We start from the raw sequence: 22060 nt of genomic DNA, 5'->3' as shown, positions 1-22060 counted from the left end.
GTGCATTTAACCAAATGACAATTACAACTGACAACACAAGCAATGTTAACCATGTATTTTCGTATTAAATCCTAACCTCAAATTCTTTAATGTATACCCACGCACAAAATAAAAAGTTATTTTTACTAAACTTGTTGAGATTATAACATAATTATTCATAATGACACCTATGTGAAGTTAGCCCCCAATTAAATAGCATTTTACATGTATAGTATTTTCATTATAACATGAGAACCAGTGCACCGACTTCGATAAACAATGTCTCATTTGAAACCTTAATCCTTGGCCAATACGAAAGTGGAAATGCCCGATTTGAAAACTCTTTCGAATTTAAAGAGCTAAAAAGCCAAAATAATGCGAAGATACACGAAAATAACACAAAATTGACCTTCTTTAAGTGGTGATAACTCGTAAACAATGTACCCGATGATCAAGATCTATACGTCACTCGATTCGTAATAGTGTCTTCTATCGAAATCACAAAATGCTCGATTTCAATTCTCTCCCGCTAACTTTATGCAGCCCTCGGAATGACACCGTCTTCGGCTCGTTGTTTATGCACGTGTGAACGCTCGTGCTAAAAATTAATTTAAACTAAATTGACTATAATTAGAGAACGGTTTGACGGATTTTAATGTTTTATATCTCAATTAAAAGTATGTGTCTGGCTGATTGCGGTTGTCGAAATGCCCGATTCTAAATATTTAGGGATTTTGATTAAAACACAAAAAAGGATTAATAAAACACATCAATTATCTCCTTAACTAATTGACCAATTTTAGTCATCAACATCTCGATCGAAAGTATGATCTACAATGAATGCGAAGGTGGAAATGCTCGATTTCAAAATTTACTAATTACCTGCGTACGGCTATTGAAATGACCGACTGGAAGTCTAGCCCCCAAACTTTCGATTGAGATATAAAACATTAAAATCCGTCAAACCGTTCTCTAATTATAGTCGATTTAGTTTAAATTATCTTTTTTATATTGGGGGATAGACTTTCTTTTGCAGGAAGTGTTAAACATTGAAATTCGATTAGTGCGTTTTATTTTAGTAAAATGACGTAAGTTTTATTTGAAATGTTTCGAGAAAACGAGTAATTTTTTTATTGAAAGGTTGAGTTTTAAAACCAAAAAATGATTTAAAACCGCTTCGGCCCGCCGTCTTTACATTTTTTGTTTATTCACCTCCAGTATTCCTTCTTCCCACAATAAATTAAGGAGGGGATGTTTGGAAGTTGATTCGCTAATAACGCATTTTAGTTGATATGCGGGCATTTGAGGGTGATAAAGTAGTTTAGAAAAATAAAACTTATTACTTAAATTAAGTGATAAATGCGTGCTATATTTATGCTAAGTGTTAGGTGATATTAGTGATGTGATATAGGACATCATGGGATTGCTATTTTATGGATGTTGAAGGATGTGAAGGTATCGTATTAATTCTTTTTTTTGTCACAATAAATTAATTTATCTTTTCTTTCCAGCTGAGCTTCGAAGTAAAATCCTAGAGAAACAACATCTATTCGGTGAGTCGTTTTCAATTTTATTAATTGACCGAAACATATCGGGAAAATTCGCGATTTGAACGGTGTAATTTTTCCAAATAAAAACTCACTGGATTTGTGTTTGAAAAACGGTACTATTCAATAAATTTTTGCATTTGTGCTTGAAAAATTATAAAGCTTTAATTATCAACATTGTCAAACATGAAATAATTTGAAATTGAGTGTAAACCACTCCAAATAATATTAGTATAATCTTATTCAAACTTTTTAATGGGGGAGTCTCTTTTTTTTGTATCAAATAAAATGATTTCTTTGGGAATTTTTTGCTACCAAATTATGTGGTATTTCAATTTAATCTTTTGCATATGTTTTCATGATATATTTACTTATTTAAAAAGAATTGTTTATAGAAAATAATCTTTACATTGTCCCTTAACCAAGTTGGTGCGTGGATTGTCTAAGTTGCTGGTTGATACAATATCTATCCCTGAAATAATCTGAAACTCAAAAATCAAATGATGTTCTTTTCTATATATGTACTTGTGATTATCGTTTGAACTAGAACTAAGCAAAAAAAATATTATTGGCAAAATGGCGCCTAGTCAAATTAAGATAATCGATTTTGTTCTTCAAATCGATAAATTTATCTCAAAAAAAAATCATGTATATATCGTATCAGTTTCTCTATAGGTCATACGATAGAAAGATGCTATTTGAAAGTGCACTTCAAATTTCAAGTCAATCCAATGAGTAGTTTTTTTAGGAATCGTGTTAACTAGATGTAAAAAGGATGTTTCGAGAAAAACGCACTTACAGTTTCATGTAATAGAATATTATGGGTGTAGACGCCTTGTTAATTTAATGTTTATATCTTCTACATTCAGCCAGTCGCAAGCTTTTCATTTGAGATATGTAACATTAAAATCGGTCAAACCATTCTTTAATTATAGCGAATTTAATCAAAATTAATTTTCTCGTATTGGGGGCTAGACTTCCAGTCGGTAGGCACTTGGAGTCATTTAAATAACCGTACGTAGGTAATTAGTAAATTTAGAAATCCGGTATTTCCACCTTCGCATTCATTGTAGATCATACTTTCGATCGAGATGTTGATGACCAAAATTGGTCAATTAACAACGGAGATAATTGACTTATTTGATTAATTAATTTTTTGTGTTTTATTCAAAATCCTTAAGTATTTCGAATCGGGCATAGTTATTCAGCTAGACGCAAGCTTTCGTTTGAGATATAAAACATTAAAATCCGTCAAACCGTTCTTTAGTTATAGCGAATGTAATCAAAATTATTTTTTTCTTATTGAGGGCTAGACTTCCAGTCGGCAGATTCGCGGGGACATTACAATAGCCGTTCGCGAATAATTAGTAAATTTTGAAATCGGGCATTTCCACCTTCGCGTTCATTGTAGATCATACTTTCGATCGAAATGTTGATGACTAAAATTGGTCAATTAGCTAAGGAGATATTATTGTGTGATATTGATGTGTTTGATTAATTCGTTTTTTGTGTTTTAATCAAAATCCTTAAATGTTTCGAATCGGGCATTTAGCCAGGCATAAACTTTCGATTGAGATATAAAACATTAATATCCGCCAAACCGTTCTCTAATTATAGTCGATTTAGTTTAAATTAATTTTTTTAAAAGTAGGTTTTTTAAGGTAAAGGTGCAATTTATCTTATTGTTAGAAAAAATACAGAATACCGAGAGACCTAAAATACTATTTGTTTTAAAGGATAAAGCTAAGCGCCAATCACGTTATACCGATTACATATAGAACCGACTTACCATTAGATACGACACTTAGATACACCAAGAAATTCTACAATAGAAAAAATAGATGAACTTACAATTTAGAGTCAGTGTCGTTATTTAAATTTAACTAGTTTCGGCCCTTGGCCATGTTCAGGGACTCCACAAGTAGGTTAACATCTCTCATCTTATCCATTTTACAAACGACACGGGAGGTAGCGCTAGTTAGCATAAGATATCACTGTTGCACATTTTTATTGCACTAAGGCCCACTTTTACCACCTCTTGATAAATTTAACCGATAGATAATTACCATGGTTACAGCGGTTTTAAGCGCTCTCATTGGCTAAGAGCGCCAATTTATCTATCGGTTAAATTTATCAAGAGGTGGTAAAAGTGGGCCTAAAACTAGAACTAACACTAGACCGAATATTTCTAGTTCTAGGTCTAGTATTAGTTCTAGTTTTATACTAGCACTATCACTAGAACTAACACAAGATCTAGAATTAGAATCATTCGGGTTTAACTGTCTTGCGAGAAGTGGGACTAAATCCGAATGTTTCTAGTTCTGGGTGTAGTGTTAGTTCTAGTGGCAGTGGTAGGTAGCGCTAGTTAGCATAAGATATTACTATGTTGTATATTTTTATTGAACTAAAACTAGAACGAGAACTAGAAACATTCTGGTTTAGTCGTGAAAAGAACTTTCAGTTGTCAATATCAACTTTAATTTTATTATTATCTTTAAAGTGAGTCCAAACTTGACACATTTATCTCAAAAAGCCAAAAATTCGAACTTGCAACTTTTAATTTTGACATATGTGTCAACTTCATAAAAAATCCTTTAAAATGAGTCCAAGCTCGACATATTTCATTTTAATATTAATGGAAATACAATCACTTCCGGTTTGAAATGTCAACGTCAATTTTGACATATTTGTCATCTTCATTAAAACAGGGTTAAAATGAGTCCAAAGATGACTCACTTATGTCAAAAAACAAAAAAATTACATAGAATAAAAAACATTAAACCCTAAGTTAGCAACAATGAAGATAGCAATTTAATTTTTAAATATTAATACCAACCTTAATTTTTTTATTATACTTTCGTTTTTGTGACAAATATTAAGACATTTTATAAAAATTATGAATACATGACATTGACATTTCAAAGCGGAAGTTGCTTATATCTCGATTAACATTGGAATTAAACATATCGTGTTTGGACACATTTTAAAGGATTTTTCACGACGATTACAAATATGTCAAAACTGACGTTGACATTCTTAACCGGAAGTTAACCATAACTTTATTAATATTGAAGATAAATATGTCGTGTTTGCACTCATTTTAAAGGATTTTTAATGAAGATTACAAATATGTCAAAAGTGAGGTTGACATTTTAAACCTGAAGTTAATTGTCATGTAATAGAAGTTTTACAATTGAAGTTAATCTAGTGTTAGTCACTTTTCCGCATTTTCTTTATATTTTTAACGTGTTCTTTGGGTCATTTCCCATTGATTAAAAAAAAATCGTCGATTTTTAAGCCACATGATGAGTAGGGCACGGAACTTTTGTAACGGAACGATACGATTTACCCCCACCACTTGTTCTCCTAGAAAACAAATCGGTGGCGTCAAGTCAACTCACCTCATCGGTTGTTGTTGACGACCGACAATCGGTTTATTACACGTCAGTGTCAACTGTCAGTACGATTTGAAAATATTAAAAAAATATATATTTTATAACTTTAATTCAAAAAAACATGATCCGATTTGTAATATCAATCACAAATCGGATACGGATATAAAAAAATTGCTGTTAACGCATATTGAAACTACCATCCCTAAATTTTCTTCTGTAAATGACGTTCTAGTTGACGTTAAAATGAGTTTGTACCTAGAAAATAATCTTTCAACATCACAACTTGTAAATGAAGCATAAATAAAATACTGAGCTATTGAACCATATTTTTCCTTAAGAGTTAAAGATATATTGTTTTCGGTAATTTGTTGAACAATTCTCAAATCTGAACAACAATTTTACCACAAAGGGAAACTAAAAACAATTCTTAAAAAAAACAATAATACGAACTCAAACAGAACTCCAACTTCCAATTAAAGGTAACTAAAGAAAGATAAATAGCAAATTTGACGAAATTATGCGGATGAAAAGCGTCGAATACTGCACATTTGGACAACAGTGAAATCGTACTGACAGTTGACAATGTTGACATTGATGCGCAATAAAAAACCGATCGTCGGTCGTCAATAACAACCGATCATTTTCTAGGAGAACAAGTGGAGGGGGTAAATCGTATCGTACCGTTACAAAAGTTCCGGGCCCTAATGATGAGTCTTGAATTTTTCCCAAGTTTCTTAATATTTCTTTTGTTAAAAAAGAGCGTTCTTAAATTTTAATCTGTAAACTTGTAACGATTCGTCCTTAATTTCATTTTACAACGTTTTAAACTTTAATTTTGTAAATTAGTAACTAATAATCTGATTTCGACATTGATATGTGATCTTTTTGACAAAACAAAAAGAAATATTAAGAAACTTGTTTGTAAAATGGATAAGATGAGAGATGTTAATCTATTTGTAGAGTTTCTGATGATGGCTAAGGGCCGAAACTGCTTAGACTTAAATTCTATGTATATAAAATAAAAACCAATTTAAAAGTACAAAATCAAACTCTAATTCTATATGTTAGCGGGGGGAATATACGTGGCAACCGCCACATTCATTAAAATATAATATCATAGTGATAAGTTATATTAATAATATGTAGCTATTAACATACCGAGAAATGTTATGACATTTATTACAGCCGTAGATGTCACAGATTTTAAGACATCTAAGGCTTTAATGTGTCAAAGATGTTTATTTATCAAAAAATATTTTATTTTATTTTATTCAATAATTTGTAAAAGAGTGACGTTAATTTGCCTGAAAACGTGCTAGAAAGTGCTGAGGAAGCTATGCAAGCACTTATTCCAACCAAGTCGAAAGTGAGATACGAAAAATGTTATACTAAGTTCAAACAGTGGCAGTAAATTAATAATACGTCATTTTTACATTCCTAGTACAGTTATAAGTTATAAGGTATATTACAAACCAACTTTTGTGCATGTTAAGGACCTTGTTACAACCTGAAACCGATAAAAAAGAATAAAGAAACCATAACTACAAAAAACAACACGATAAGAAATAATCCCGGTTTAAAATTTTACAGTACAGATTAAAAATATAGTGTTTTTTTACAGTAAATTTTATTCTATTATATACTCTACTTATGGATAAACTCTATTAGAGATCATTTTTTCAATATACTCTAATGGAGTTAAAGTTTCCTGTTGTAGATTTACGTTGAACATGCTAGAGTTAAAATTTAACTCTTAACAATCTTGAAAGTTACTCTAAATCCAGACAAGCCCTAACAAGTTCACAACCTTTCTTGCTTGAACACGTGGTGATGTGAAACTTCACCACGTTCTCTTTGTTCTCAACGGTCCCGTCGTTACTACCTATCTTGGTTATTAACGAATCGGTTATTATAGTGTTAAGGATAAAGGATAGTGAAACAGTTCAGCTTTTAGCAGAATTTAAAAAAGAAACAAAAATGCAATTTGGACTATCAGATTTCCAATTAAAAATTTCCAAATGATTGAAATATTGGTATTATTATAAGAAGGGGATGATTCTATGTACAGGGTGGTTCAAATTCGATGTCCGAATAGACTATCTCGAAAACTATAAGAGTTAGAAAAAAAATAGCTTACATGTCATGATTTCGTTTTCCGAGAAACTGCTAATGCCGAAAACCTCAAAGCGCTATCTTCTTTTGTTTTTCCCCTAGAGGCCAAAATTGAAAATATCGTAAAACCAACAAGTGCAATTATCTTGGTTATTATTATAGGTGGAGTATTATAACTAAGACCTTATATGGACACTTTTTACAGAGAATTTCACGACATTGTCAAAAAAAATTTTTAGATTTTAGATTTTGAGATATCATGACAATTTTCGTTTTTTTAAATGGAAACAACCACTGATTATTTGCTTACTAAATTCGTTTTTTTTTATGGTTACAAAAATATAAGGTTTGACAGGTCTATTTCCTATTGTTTTAGAATAAAGCTAAAAATAATAGTTATTTGTATTATAAGTAAAGAAAGTATACTTTTTTCTTTACGAATCGTGAATTTTCTAATCGAGGCGAAGCCGAGATTTTTTACACGAAAAACTTTTTTTTTAGTGTCGTCAAAGAAATTAAATTTACAGTTTCCTGTAAATTATAACTAAAAATTAAGAAAACCTATTTCTGATGTTTGAAACAAATAAATTTGTTGAACTATTTAATTTATATTTGTTTTACACAATAGTTGGAATAGATTGCATCATTTCACGTTTTTTATTAATATTTAATATTAATAATCAGGAGTTGTTTCCATTTAAAAAAACGAAAATTGTCATAATATCTCAAAATCTAAAACCGAAAATTTTTTTTGACTACTTCTACAAATTCTCTGTAAAAAAGTGTCCATAAAATGTCTTACAATTAGTTATTATAATCCACCTATAATAATAACCAAGATAGTTGCACTTGTTGGTTTTACGATATTTTCAATTTTAACCTCTAGGGGAAAAACAAAAGACGATAGCGTTTTGAGGTTTTTGGCATTAGCGTGGGTCTCTAATGAATGAAAAATAACCGTCGTCAGCGCCATCCGATGTCACCGTCGATAACTAATTCCACTCAAATTCTAATGCCAACCTTTAAAGTGGCTTATATTTCATTTTTTTTGTATTCATCTTTGATTAATTAAGTCAAAGTGATGTCAAATATAAATAATATTGATAATTTTTGATAAATCAGTAAATTTTTTTAATAAGTGTAATTTATAAGTGTAATTTTGTAATTATGTGTAAAAAAAAACATTTAAAAATTTTTAAATAATAAAAATTTCGGTTATTAAACCTTGCTGTGTACCATCTTGCGATGATAAAGACATTAAAAGGTAAATTATAATAGTATATTATTATATGAGCATATAATGAGGGCTATTATTCACGAAGGTTAAGTTTATGTCACGAGCGTAGCGAGTGGCATAATTAACCTGAGTGAATAATAGCTCATAATATGCGAGTAGAATACTATACTTTGTCCACGACTATTGAAGTTGATTCTATAAATTTATTTTTCAAATAAATTTTTGAATAAAGGTTAAACGTCAATGTGACACAAATTCAATGTTACTAACTGTAACCAACTTCACAACAATTTGTCAAAATTAAATGTCAATTTTATAAAACGTCGTTTTCTTTATGAAAATTAATTAATTTATGCTTAAATCATACGAAAAAAGGAATTTGTTTAGGTTTTTTTAATGTCAACCATTTAGAAACTTCTAAAAAATTGAATTAAATTGACGTTTTTTGAACTTTTAACGTTTCAAATAATTATTATTAGTCTGGTCAAGATGGCTACCCGTGGATAATGATTATTATTCACCGCTATTATTCACTCCGTCAAAAATGACTACCATTTTGTTTTAGAAAACTCATTCATAAGGTATATATTATAAGGTAGTCGTGGACAAAAATTATTAATTAATACGGCATAATTACTTTCATTCTATATTTCTAGATATTATTTCCCGACCAATCTTATTATTCGAATGGCTTGGCTCTCCCGAATAAACAATTCAAAATTATTTGAATTATTTAATGATAAGCGTCTAAGTAACTATTGTTGAAAGAGTTGAAAGTCCTTTTTGCAACTCCAAAGGCAACAAGACGGCAATATTTTTGTAAATAAGTGGTGAGATGCAGTGACAAGCTGTCTAACCGCCATTTTGGCTCGAAAACAGGCTTCATAAACCACGGTACTTTGTAAATCTAGGGACTTTATTAATTTGTAGACATCAGCTCCATCTAGTGAGTTATTCCCCTTGAGAGTTTCACGGTTTTGTTTAGGCTACCTGAAGCTACCTAATATTAATTGTAATGACATTTTGTTTTGTTGTCATTGACGCGTTTCCTATGTTTTCTATGCTCAGCGCATACGACCTATAACAAAAATATAATATGAAAGATCAAACAGTGTTAATTGAACTAAAATTAGAGCTAAAACTACAACTAACACTAGAAACTTTCGGGTTTTGCCGTGCGTCTTTTAAGAAAAGGTTTGACGTTTCGGATGCCATGTTGCAACCTTCCTCAGAAATTGAAGAAGATTTCTTCAGACAGTTTCTAGTGTTAGTTCTAGTTTTAGTTCTAATTTTAGTTCAATATAAATTTTAGTCAGTCGTATCTCAAGGACGATATATTATGATGAAATAAACAATATTTTAAAGCAAATTTGATGAAGATTTAATGTGCGCTAAATATTTTTTTTACTTACCATAAACATCATTCTTATGATTTTATAAGAAACTTTACGAAACATAACTTTAAGAACAAATATTAAAACAATCGTATCTCAAAAATTAATTGAGATATCACAAGGAAAAGCAACTTAAAGTAAATTTATGTAGTATTTAATTTATTTTCTACGGTAGTTGATATCTCGAGTTTACTTTCAATGATTTACTGTCGCACTCTTTCTTCTGCGCAGCTAACTGACCAAGATACTAGTAAGCTCTAATAGATATCTACTTCTAAAAGTATTCCATTATATCATGTTCACAGTTTAGATCCATAGATGTCTCTACATGTATCAAATAATCCTAGAATCGCTTAAGTTGAGATTGGTAAGTGTTTACATGAAATAGTATTTTTATTTTAATCTTCTTATACAAAGATCTTGACATTGACCACAGAGTGAAAGCGCAGAATTCTCGTTTGGCGAACCAATCATAAAAGAGCGTTTACAGCGTTCGTTCCTGTAACCAACAGAAGACGAAATGCGTGGGTAAGTTTAAAACTTTGTTTTATCTCAGTTTATGTTTGAAGTAGTTTGAACTTCACTTAAGACAGCGGTATCTATCAACATATGTGGAAATAATTGTTTGAAATATCTCCGAATATGAAAAAAATTATCGTTCTTTTAACAAAATTATTAATTAAAATGATATATAAAAAATCTTAAAGTATATGTATTACATTGTAATTAAATTAATAACATCCTGGTTTTATGAAATAAAAATTATGTTTGTATCTTTCCTAAATTTGGATTGACCCAAGCTTTGTGGGTTTCTATGACGTCAGCAAACGCGGAAAACAATAAATCAAAATCTGAAATCTCAGCATAATAAATAATTGCACACTAATTTTTTTTCAAGTATTTTACAAATAATGAATTTAGAATAAAACGAATTCCAAAGAGAGAAGAGAAAAAGGAATAAAAGTATTGCGAGATTTATGAATTTTAATTAATCACAATCGTTAGTATTTCGTTTGTAATAATCATCTTGGCACGCTAAACTATGGAATTTAGAATTTACGAACACCACCGAATACATTTATCGTTCTTTAGCTTATTGTGTAAATATTTTTCGTAATAAAGAACAAAGAAGTGCGATCAGGCGTTATACAGAGCTATCCTCATACTTGTAATTATAAACAATGCCACAATTTACTTCTTAAAACGTTAAATTCGTATTGAAGTTTTTGTTTTTATTCCATCGACCTTGCTTTTATCTTTGTTTTTTTTCTTCAAAAAATAAAACTTGTAAAACAATTATTTAAAAAAAAATCTCGATTAATCAAAAATTATTTGTCAAATAAAACAAAATGACAGAGTTTGTATTCAATGATCCAAAACAAAGTTCTTATTTATTACTGAAAAAGCACGAATACGTTGAAACTGGCACTCAGAAGAACGTGAATACAACAGATGGTGATTATAAAAAAGATAAAGATGCCGACAAGAATGAAGATAATATTAAAGAACTTGATGAAAAGTTGAAGAAATTGATGGATGAAAATTTGAATTTGCGTCTTCAACATTCTACAGCATTAGAGTTGGTGGAAACAAAGAATTATGAAAACGGTTTTCAACGAAGTGAAATTGAAAGGTTAGAGAAGGAAAACGAAAAGCTAAGAGACGAAATACGGAGAGCTTCTAGATTTGGCAGACATTATTAAAGAAAGTGATTTCACATTTATTTAAAGTTTATAAATAAAACGATTTAATTTATAATTTGTAATTAATTTATTTTACGACAAAAAATTGCGAATAAATAAACATTATTTTTTATTATAGAAGAATATTTCAGTGTATGGAAATTTTGAATTTAGCATTATTTCAAGCTAATACGAACAAACCCGAAAACAATTTATCAAAATATTCAGAAGATACACTTAACATGTTTGATAAGTGTTACTACATTAACATAATAACTAATAACTAAATAAAACTAGTAATATGGTAAAATTGTGAATATGGTCACAGTCAGGATGAAGAAAAAAAAGTTTTAAAACGCAATAAGAAAGTATATAGTAATAAAGTGTAATCGTTGATTTACTATCAACAATAAATAACAATAAATTATAAAAGAAGAGGACAGAAGGGACATTTTTAACGAACTCTGGGAGATGAGTTGTGATAAAAAACGCTTTTATACTTGTATACTGAAATTTTAAACATACCTGAATAATCTAGGTGTTCTGCATCTGTGGAATACAACTTTAAAGTGAGAAGTGAACTAAATCATATTTGTAAAAGAATGCTTTTACGTACATTAAATATTAGCGATCGACGATGACCCTGATAGAGAGAATTTGAATCAAAAAAACTAGCTCGATTTCAAAAAAGAAAAGTGTAGAAGTGAGGAACTTGGAGGACTTCTTCAATGAATTATTATATTGTATGTTAGAATCACATAATCACAAGTAAACTGTACTTACCCTAATCTATCTGGAAATCTAAATGTGAACTGTACGAACTTTACAAAGACTTCTTACCGAAGCAAAAACGTAATGTAAATTTTTTAAGTTAATCGAAATTTAAAGTAGTATTTAAATAAAACAATTAAAATATTTTTGTGCTAAAGAAAGACCAATGCAATATGCACATATGTATATCGCATTGGTCACAAACTCAGCAATATTAATGAAAACGACTGCAGACTTTACGGAAAGAGAAAGGAGGACTTGAGATCTGAAAAGGCAAAGGACAAAGATTCTCATCTGCAAACGTAATGACAGAGATGCACTCCAACGCTTTTACCTCTTTTAATTCGGAGTATTCACTTTTTTCTTCAAGTCTAAACCGTCTATCACAGATACACAATGTTAATATCTCTACGGAACATTGTTTGTGTGAAGACTTGTGTGACATCCAAGAAAACTACCAAGCAGATTCATTGTGTAGGATTTTATTTATTATTTACTTTCTATTATTGGAGTCAGACTTTTGAGCAGTGGTTTCCCGAAAATTTTTTTTGAGTCTATTGGTAATAGTGAAATCGTTCTGAAAGAGTTAACACCATTAACTTGTCTTCCTAAGCTTTAGAATGTAGCCTCTGCAACTTTCCAACATGCCAGTACGTTTTAATCTAAGAGATGCGTCGAAGAGGTAAATTAGAATGAGTCAGTGACATGGTTATCAACTGGACTGCGTGTTCGCCGAATAAAGTGATGCCAGTAGGATATGCAACCAACATTTGTCATTGTAGGCAAAAGCCGGGCCGCGCCATAAGAAAGCGCTCTTACTAAAATAGCATAATAAGACAACTATGAGCAAGTTGCTTCATGTGAATATCTAAAATGACATTATTAAAATGTTTTAAAATGTTATTATTAAAAAAGAATGATTTTCGTCGAAATTTTGAACTTGTTTATAAACAGGTACTTTGTCATTTTGTCACTGACAAAGGTACAGCAGGTCGGAAAATTGCATAGTAGAAGGGTATTTTTCTTATTTGCGCATTTATCAGCCCCGCAATAGCATTAACCTTGCCGTGTGGCCGGTCGCTTTTGCCTACAATGGTCACTGTTGGTTGCCTAACCTATTGGCATCACTCTTTTACACGGGAACTATGCGGAACGCACAGTCCAGGTAATAATCATGTCACTGGCATGGGTTATACCTTTCCCACGCAGCTACTTTAGAATTTCTCCTGTGCTGAGGGCGAATCCTTGGATTCAGATTAGGTTTTACTTCATCTACTACATCTTTAGGAGTAAAAGGTGGAATATTTTTTGTTCTATGGTTTTGATTATTGGTCATTTCCTGATTGTTTTGCTTGGGTTCGATATAAACTTCTCAACTATGGTCTATTGTTGTTTCTAATAGCATGAATTGAGGTTAGAGGTCTCTTGATTATCTTGATTGCCTGTCACAGTGAATAATCTGCTTTTTTATAAATCACACCTTTGGTTGTGTGTGTTATCTCTTTAGTATCGTGGGTAAAATAGGTGAAATATTCAGCTTCTTTCTTTAGTTGTTCACTCGTTCTAGGACCGAAATTTTTAGGTTAACTTTGTTCTTGATTTTTCAGGTGAGTGTTTCCGAAATGAGGCAGACATCTAAGCACCAGGTATTCAAGAAGACTTCAGGGTGGTATTTGGTATTGTTTAGGGTGCCTCTAGTATTCCAGGCAGCAATACCTAAAGCCTTTTCGTCCATAATTATTTTATTTTACGTGTAGTACCGGTATCCCTGGCTTTTAATCAACCTTGCCTTAATTCAACTTAATCTCTTTATCATCATTAGCATCATGGATGGTGATGAGAAAGGTGTTGAGTTTGCGGTTTCTGTTGCTTGTTCTGCCTTTACTATATTAGGAGGAATTTATGGTGCTTGCGTAGTAACTTTCTTGGTTTTAGAATTATCTCTTCTTATTTGCAGCTATATTCCTATTCTGCATACTCTATACTTCTATACAATGGCACTGTAACATGCTTCACTTTGTCGTTGAAGATGGTTCTCTTGGCTTGTTGAGTTACTCAGTAGTTGTGTATGTCTTCCGCAAGTGTTGAGGTGCCTATAGGCTTTGTTTTCGTAAGTATGCCATTCAATACTAGACTTATTTATTAAAGCTATCAATACTCTGTATTCGTCATTAATGTTAACATTAAATTTAATTTGATTGCTATTTATCATGCACCTTCTTGAAAGCTCTTTTTGACGATGTAGTAATCAATTAGATTAGTTAAAATCACTGGCGATGTGATCTGGAACAAATTATTGAAATCCCCTTTGAAAAATTAAATTTGGAATTGTATGTGTATATCTTTTGATACATTTATTTATTAAAAAAACAAATAAATGCATATAATATTGAATAGAAATCAGTAAAGCTGTTAGTAAAAGGGATTTATTCGCTCTTGATTTATAGATGGATTGCGTCCTTAGTCATCAAAATATTCTTCTTTGAGCCGGAAAGCTATATGTCCTATTTTTACTATTTTGGTACCGTATTTTGTACTCTGCCAAGATCCTATTACTTACGAACTTCGGTATTTTGCATCGTCTGTAAATGAATCCACCAACCTATTGTCTCTTGCATATAAAGCTTTATGTGTGTGGTAAATCTTTTTGACGAATTTTGCCCATCGTTGTTATCATTTCTTTTCTATTTTATAGCTACTGCAAGAATACTGGTTCTATGGCAGAGAGTATCTATTTATCAAATACCTACAAAATGATTCTGCAAAATCAAATCATATTAAGAGCGTTGACGATATTGAGAGTCATCACCGGAAGTAGACTACTCACAAAGTTTCTGTGCAGTGTCTCAATGATCAACGCTTTTGACACAAAGGAAAGAAGACTGAAACGCGAAAATGATGATTGTCACTTTTGTTTATGCCAAGTCCGTGCTTATCCTAATAAAATTTCGTTCTTCATTGACCTGGTGTACTAATGTGTTTGTCTCCAACTGAAATGCCAATCAGTCATCTCTTTAGAGTTATCACACGCAAAACATCCAGAAATTCACGGCTCCAATACCCAATATTGGTTAAACTTAATGATGTCACTAGAAATCTGGGCCTTTTGAAAGAGGCAGTTGAATTTTTAGGCTCCGGATTGAACACACTGCCCAAAAGAACCTCTTTTTTATGAATAAAGAATCGAGGTCTTTCATTCTGGTGTTCTTGGATTGATGAGTAAATCTAACTACATCTACGGTAAAGATGAATGGAGGCTGTTTATAGATTCATCACAAAGGAGTCTTAAAGCTGTTGTTCATCACGGAAGCCAGAATACATCTGTACCACTCGGTGCGTTTAAAAGAGCGCTATGAAAACCTGGCTCTCGTCCTTAACAAAATAACATATGCCGATTAGACCATTTACGGTGATTTGAAAACTATTTCCATTTTTCTTGGTTAACCATGCTGATATACAAAGTGTTTATGTACAACCAATGTTTTATTTCTGAGTGGAATAGCCGTGCTAAGATTCAACATTGGGTCAAAGAATAATGGCCGAAAAGACAAAATCTTAAACCAGGCAAGCAATAATGTGATCGGAACAACTTACTTAAGCAAAAAAAGTATTGTTTTTCTGCATATAAGATTAAGTTAAAGGAGAAGTTTGTTAAGGTTATTCCAAAAGATGGCAATTGTTTCAAATATCTATAGAAATATCTTTATCGATAGAGATATTCGCAAGCTTATGAAGGATAAAGAATCTGAAGAAACCGACAGAAAAAGAAGCTTGGATTGCTTTCAAAGATGTCGTTAGTAAATTTTTGGGTAATTACAAGGATCATGACTATAAATCAATTGTAATGAATATGGTGGACGATTTTCAAGCAATCCACTCACATGTGAAATTTTTCCCGAAAATTTAGGATGAATCAACAAAGAACAGGGTGAAAATCAAAAATACGCAGCGCAAATATCAAGAAAGATTGGTTTAAAATTTGTTGAATCCTTTTAATGCTTTTTAATCGCCTTGCATTCGAGTTTTACTCTAATAATGTATACTGCAGTTTTTGATTTATAACTGCATAGATTCGTGATTTTTACTCTAAATCTATAATAGTAATTTTATGATTAAAAAGTTCTCTTCGACAATTAATTTAGTATAATTATAAAATTTATTAATTTTAATATTTATCTATCTCAATCTTCTTCATTAAAAATGACGTCAAGATTGAAGACAACTTAGTTAATTCCGTTAGCAAAGCTTCGAAATCCCATTAAATCCACTTCGGTAATGGTTCGGCAGGAAAACGAGTCAATTTCGAACGAGGCACCTACGATAAGATAATTCAGTTACACCTGGTAGGCCAATTAACTTTAGCACCGGTCTCAGTCCACTTACATCCAAGACTACAACAACTTCGAATCAATTCTACGCCGAAAGGTTTATATATTGTAACGTAAATCTATTTTTTGATATATTAACTAAAAGTGTCTAACGAAGAAGAAAAAGACGAAGAGAATTAAGGATAACGTGGTATCGCAAGGACAAACGCATGCGTATCCCACAGGACTCATTCCCGGGTACAGTTCGCAGCTTCATTCGGCGTCGGGACGTCTGTCGCTACTGCGGGAACTTGTTTTCCCGAAAGAAAAATAATTGAAACTTCACCATCAATCGGGTAGAATATACGTGATATATACGCGTGTAAAATTTTTTTTGTCCCCACTTATATAAATATTTCTTATCTTGTTGATGATTCATCATAGTGTTAAAAGTTTTCATTCAAGTTTTAAGTTTATCAAATTGAACAAGTACTAAAGTGTTTTTTGGTTCGCGAAAATTCTTACTTCTTTGTGGTGTTCGTCGTGGTCAAAGTGACGAAGATTTTGAACGAAATGTAGGACACACCTTGGTGTTTTTACTGTTGTGGATGGTGAAAGCATTTTAGAGGGGAGAGCAACAGATTGATATAAAAAGCTTCGTTCGTGTGGTAAGCGACCCCAACCGCCACTACTGCATTCCTTCTCGCTCCCTGATTGTTCTGACCTGTTGCTCATCAAGCTGTTGCACCACGCTTCGAATTGTAACGCTGTTCTGAGCAAATATCTAACACAATGTTGTTAATATTTTCTTTAATTAGATTATTTAAATAGATTTCTTATCGTTAATTATTTTAATTGAAACAAAGATATTATTAATAGTTAAAATTATCATATTTGAATCAATTTTTGCTATTACTATTGTTAGAAAAATTAAGTAATAATCGTAAAACTTTATATCGATGTGATTAGGAAAGAATGTTGCAAAGAACTTTTGATTCATAAAATTTCTGTTCGATGAATAATTGTGTAGAAACATATTTTTCATGTGAATAGTGCCAACATAATTCGAATAAAAATTTAGATTTATTGCAAGAAAGTTTTGCCCTCAAGGTACTGTTGCTGCAGCAGTCGAATAATCCGAGATAATTTATCGAACGCGTTAACCAAAACGTCAGCGTCGAAAATTTGAAATTTATCAGTCACGAACTTCATAAACTGGAATCTTCTTTCATACTATCTTTTTTACACCTACCTTCGTTAAGAAAGATACACAATATTAGGGCGATGGAAAAATTATTAATATGGAAATTCTATTTTATGGTTTGTTTAAACTACAAAAAAGTTTCAAAAATGATTTTACAGATTTAAAATTGTTTTAAATAACAACTCATGATTTGATTAATAGTATAATGTATTACACAAATTTACGTAGTTCGTAATCCGTGTCTAAAAGCTGACTACCGCACTGCGGTATTGAAACTTTCCAAAAAATCGATAAACATATTTAAACGATTTTTTAAAGTTTAAATTAAAATTACCTAGTGATTAATACATTTATAAAATAAGTAAAAATAAATAAAATTAAATTGCTATGAAAAAAGTTATAGATGAATTGTCCATAATTAAAGAACAAAATGTTATTCGCAAACAATTATAACTCAATTATGTTAATTAAAAACCAAGCGAATCTCAAATTTAACACATTTAACAACAAAACAATTTCTAATCTAAAAAGTATCGTGAATGGGAATTGTTTCTAATAAAGCAACAAAACGGTTATAACATATAATCACTTTTCATTAAGAACAACCAGTAAGAAGCAGTAATTTGCTGCATTCCTTAACAATGTACTGATTTCAGTACAATTGTACCGATTAAAAATTTTGTACTGACTTTTACGTACTTTATCCCTGAAATCGTACTGAATTCAGTACAATTGTACCGAAACGGCAACACTGAGCCCAACTATAATTGTTACCAACCTAGTGAATTTTAAACCATTAGCAACTTAAATGAAAAAATAAAATCTGTAGGTGAGCATGTAAAATAGTTATACTGTATAAAAACCATACTTCTTTAATTTGTTTAACTCGGAAAATGCTAGGAGAAAATGTTTTGGATTGGAGTATTTGTAGAAACAATTTATTTCTTAATTTTATTTCGTTGTGTTTGTACAGACAGGGAAAATAAAGCCTTCCCATTTTTAGAGACACACACGTAAGTACTACTTTAAAGAACCGCGCTGTGTGAAATCTAACCTCACAGTGTCCAAGCTATAAAAAAGTAATAATGAAAAAAGCGATAATTGTCAACAATATCGTTCAGCCAGCTATTTTTTTATAGCCTCTATTTTCTTTGTTCATCGTCTGCAATCATCATCTTTGTAATTATTATACGCTTCCATCTCCGGACTTTCTTGAGAACCACACTTCTTCTATTTTTCCTCCTACTCTTACCATGTCCGGATCATCATTTTCTATCAAGTTTTTCACCAATTTGGATTTACTTTCATCTAGTACAGTGTTTCCCAACCTTTTTCATCTTGTAAACCCCTTATAGATCAGAAGATCGCTTTCAAGGATCTATCACAGGATAACTCAAAAAGTTTTTCTTTTTGCAGTAAAGTTAGAGAGATCTCCAAATTTAGATCTTTTTGGAAAGGACTAAATATCCATTTACTTGTTAGAGCTATAGTGCGCCTATTAGGGAAGCATTCGTCAAAAGTTAATTGAAGATATTTGAGATCTTCACATACAGGGTGATTCTCAACCTATGGCGTAAACTTGGGGACTTCTTCCTCATGACAAATAATGACTAATTGGTGAAAAAAATTGTAGCATTCAAATGAAAAATGTTGTCCAATATCGACAACTTTAATCGGAACCCTAAGATATTCATAAGACACACGTGACAAGACATCAGCTAAAAGATTGCGGACTATTGAAATCAGCAAAGTCCAACTTGATGATTGGTAAAAGAATATTACCATAAGAGTGGTAACTGAAATTGTCTTTTTATCACCTGCCACTTGCTTATAAATAAAAAGAAATGAGGAGATCAGATGAACATTGTTAAACTGAAGAGTCATAAACCACACAAGACATTCTAATCAACTTCTTCTTCTTCGTCTTGGAACTCATTGTACGAGGAAATCCCCTAGTGGCGGACATCTAAGGTTTTCAGAAAATAAAATAAAAACTACTTCCACAAATGTAAGTTTATTTATATTTATGTTTACAGAATGTTTAAAATATAAAAAATATAATGAACAAAAATGCAACTTCTGCGTAAGCATACTTAGAACCACATCATAAACTTTGGTAACAAAAACTGCAATCACTGCAAGCGGCACCTAGTACCGGACATTTTCAAAACATCCTATTTTAAATTTATCGCATATACAGGGTGATTCTCAACCTATACGCATATACTTGGGGATTTTTTCCTCATGATAAATAATGACTAATTGGTGAAAAAAATTGTAGCAAAAGTTTTTTAATTTCCTTGAAATTAACTTTCAAATTAAGAATACATAGAAATTACTTGAAACTATGATGGTGATAAACAATTGCAATTTCAAGCACACACATATTCGACCGAGGCTTGGGCAAAATGGAGGAGCAGTTAGACCTTTACACATTGCTAATGTCCAGAAAGAGATTTTGAATGTCGTCGAAGAGCAGCCTGGCCTAAGTACTAGGATACTTGCAGAGCTACATGGGGAATCACAATCCACAATTTGGCGAATATTGAGGCACAATCAACTCCATCCATATCACATGCAATGTGTACAAGCCCTACTACCAGTAGATCTCATTCCATTCTTGGAATGAATTGGCCTTGAATTGAATTCCAAGAATGGAATGAATTGGCCCTTTCATTCTGGATAATCGATTAACTGGTGCTCCTTATTTACAACTTTTGCACGATAATTTACCCAACCGCAATCCTCTGGATTTTTATTGTTGAAATCACTTAAAAAACATGGTTTTAAGTCACGCTTGTGGTAGATCGTGGATTCAACGATCCCAATTGTATATACAAGGTATAGGAAATAACTTCGAACACTTGCTATGATGTTATTTTAAAGTGTTTTATGCATTCTTCATTGAAAGTAAATTTTACGGATATCTAGGAAACTAAAAAACTTTTGCTACAACTTTTTTCACTTATTAGTCATTATTTGTCATGAGGAATAAATCCCCAAGTTTATGCGTATAGGTTGAGAATCACCCTGTATATATTTTTTAAAGTTTTCATCAAGTTTAACTGAATATTCGGATAAAAAGCTGTTGAGAGAACTAAAACTCATTCATCCGCAGACATTGGATCCAAAAGTTAAACTTTTTTAGCATGGATTCCTAAGATGGTGACACCTTTGCCTCGCAGTGATAAATTTAATTCATTTAATTTACAAAATATATCCGCTAAATATGCAAGCTTTTTCAGCCAAAGAATATCAGATAGACAAGAAGATAAATGAAATGGATGTTCAGTAAGAAATGCTTGAACTTCAGATTTTAACTCAAACAAGCGTGTCAAAACTTTGCCACGGGAAAGCCATCTAACTTCCGTGTGAAGTAATAAAGAAAGGTGTCATCGTCTTCACAAAGCGCTTGAAATAGGTAGACGGAAATTAGTAAATCGCGATTTTATAAAGTTTATAATACACCCACACAATAAGACCAGTTTATTCCGTTTTTTTTCAAAATAACTATTAATCATATCAAATATTGCTTCTCCAGTTGTGTAAGTTTTTAAAAGTTTTATAAAAAGCACATCTTCCTGAATGGAATTCTCAAATGTGTATCTAACATACACAAGCAATATTGCAGCGTTTGTTACATCGCTCGAGTCGTCAAGCTGGATCGCAAAATAATTCAATTTATTCTTTTCAAAAGCTACGCGATACTGTATTATTTGATAAAGAAACTAGGTCAAATTTTTTTGATGCATTTTCTCCAAGCATACATTTTGTTCTTTTGGACATGGTCTAATTAAATTTTCAGTAATTGTATGTGTCTGTCCAGATTTTGCAATTCTATAGCTTACTCGATAAATGATGCTTCAACCGCCATTTTACTATCTTCCTTTAAAGCTGACAGAAAAAAAGATATACTACTCTTTCTATAATCAGCCAATCTCTTCTAAAATAGTCGACAGGTTTATCCTTGTATGTCGGATGTTTGGTTTCAAGGTGTCGACGAAGAAGTGATGGTTTTAAGCTGCTGTTAGCAAGCAGCACTTCATTACAAATTACACAAAGCGGCTGAGGTTCTGATTGTTTATTCAACTTTATTTATGAATCTCTATCTTTTATTATCTCTGGGAACTCCTTTCTGCAATACCCGGAGATACGGTTTAATAAATATTACAGACACAATACGAGAGATGGCATTAGTTTGATATTAAAGGTTAATAATTTTTCTGTTAACAATAAATTTTTTAATTAAAGCAAAAGGTGATGGACACGCAATAAATTGCTGTTTTTATATTTATGCAACTTTGTAATATATTATGTATTATGTATAAGTTGTTTTAAATCGGTTAACCATTTAACTAAAAAATTTGCGTAAAGTACAAAAGAGTGTTTATAGAAGGATATCAAAATAATTATCATATTAAAACTATACAAA

The 22060-nt window shown here is 31.4% G+C and overlaps 1 protein-coding gene across 3 annotated transcripts in view; it reads left to right on the top strand.

The window, feature by feature from the left end:
• Positions 1 to 10089: 10089 nt before the first annotated feature.
• LOC111419964 (Eag-like K[+] channel) overlaps positions 10090 to 22060 on the top strand; it is a 219965-nt gene continuing 207994 nt past the window's right edge. For 2 of the 3 annotated variants that reach the window (XM_071194571.1, XM_071194569.1), the window contains exon 1: positions 10090 to 10192. In XM_071194571.1, the coding sequence (XP_071050672.1) occupies positions 10185 to 10192 (8 nt within the window). In that variant the 5' untranslated portion in view covers positions 10090 to 10184. Of the gene's footprint in view, positions 10193 to 16528; positions 17093 to 22060 lie in introns of those variants that run through there. The other variant, XM_071194570.1, reaches the window with a different exon arrangement.

This window comes from Onthophagus taurus, chromosome 2 (assembly GCF_036711975.1).
Source record: "Onthophagus taurus isolate NC chromosome 2, IU_Otau_3.0, whole genome shotgun sequence".
NCBI classification, from domain to species: domain Eukaryota; kingdom Metazoa; phylum Arthropoda; class Insecta; order Coleoptera; family Scarabaeidae; genus Onthophagus; species Onthophagus taurus.
Note: the sequence above shows the minus strand (reverse complement) of the source record. Positions and strands in the feature narration are given on the sequence as shown.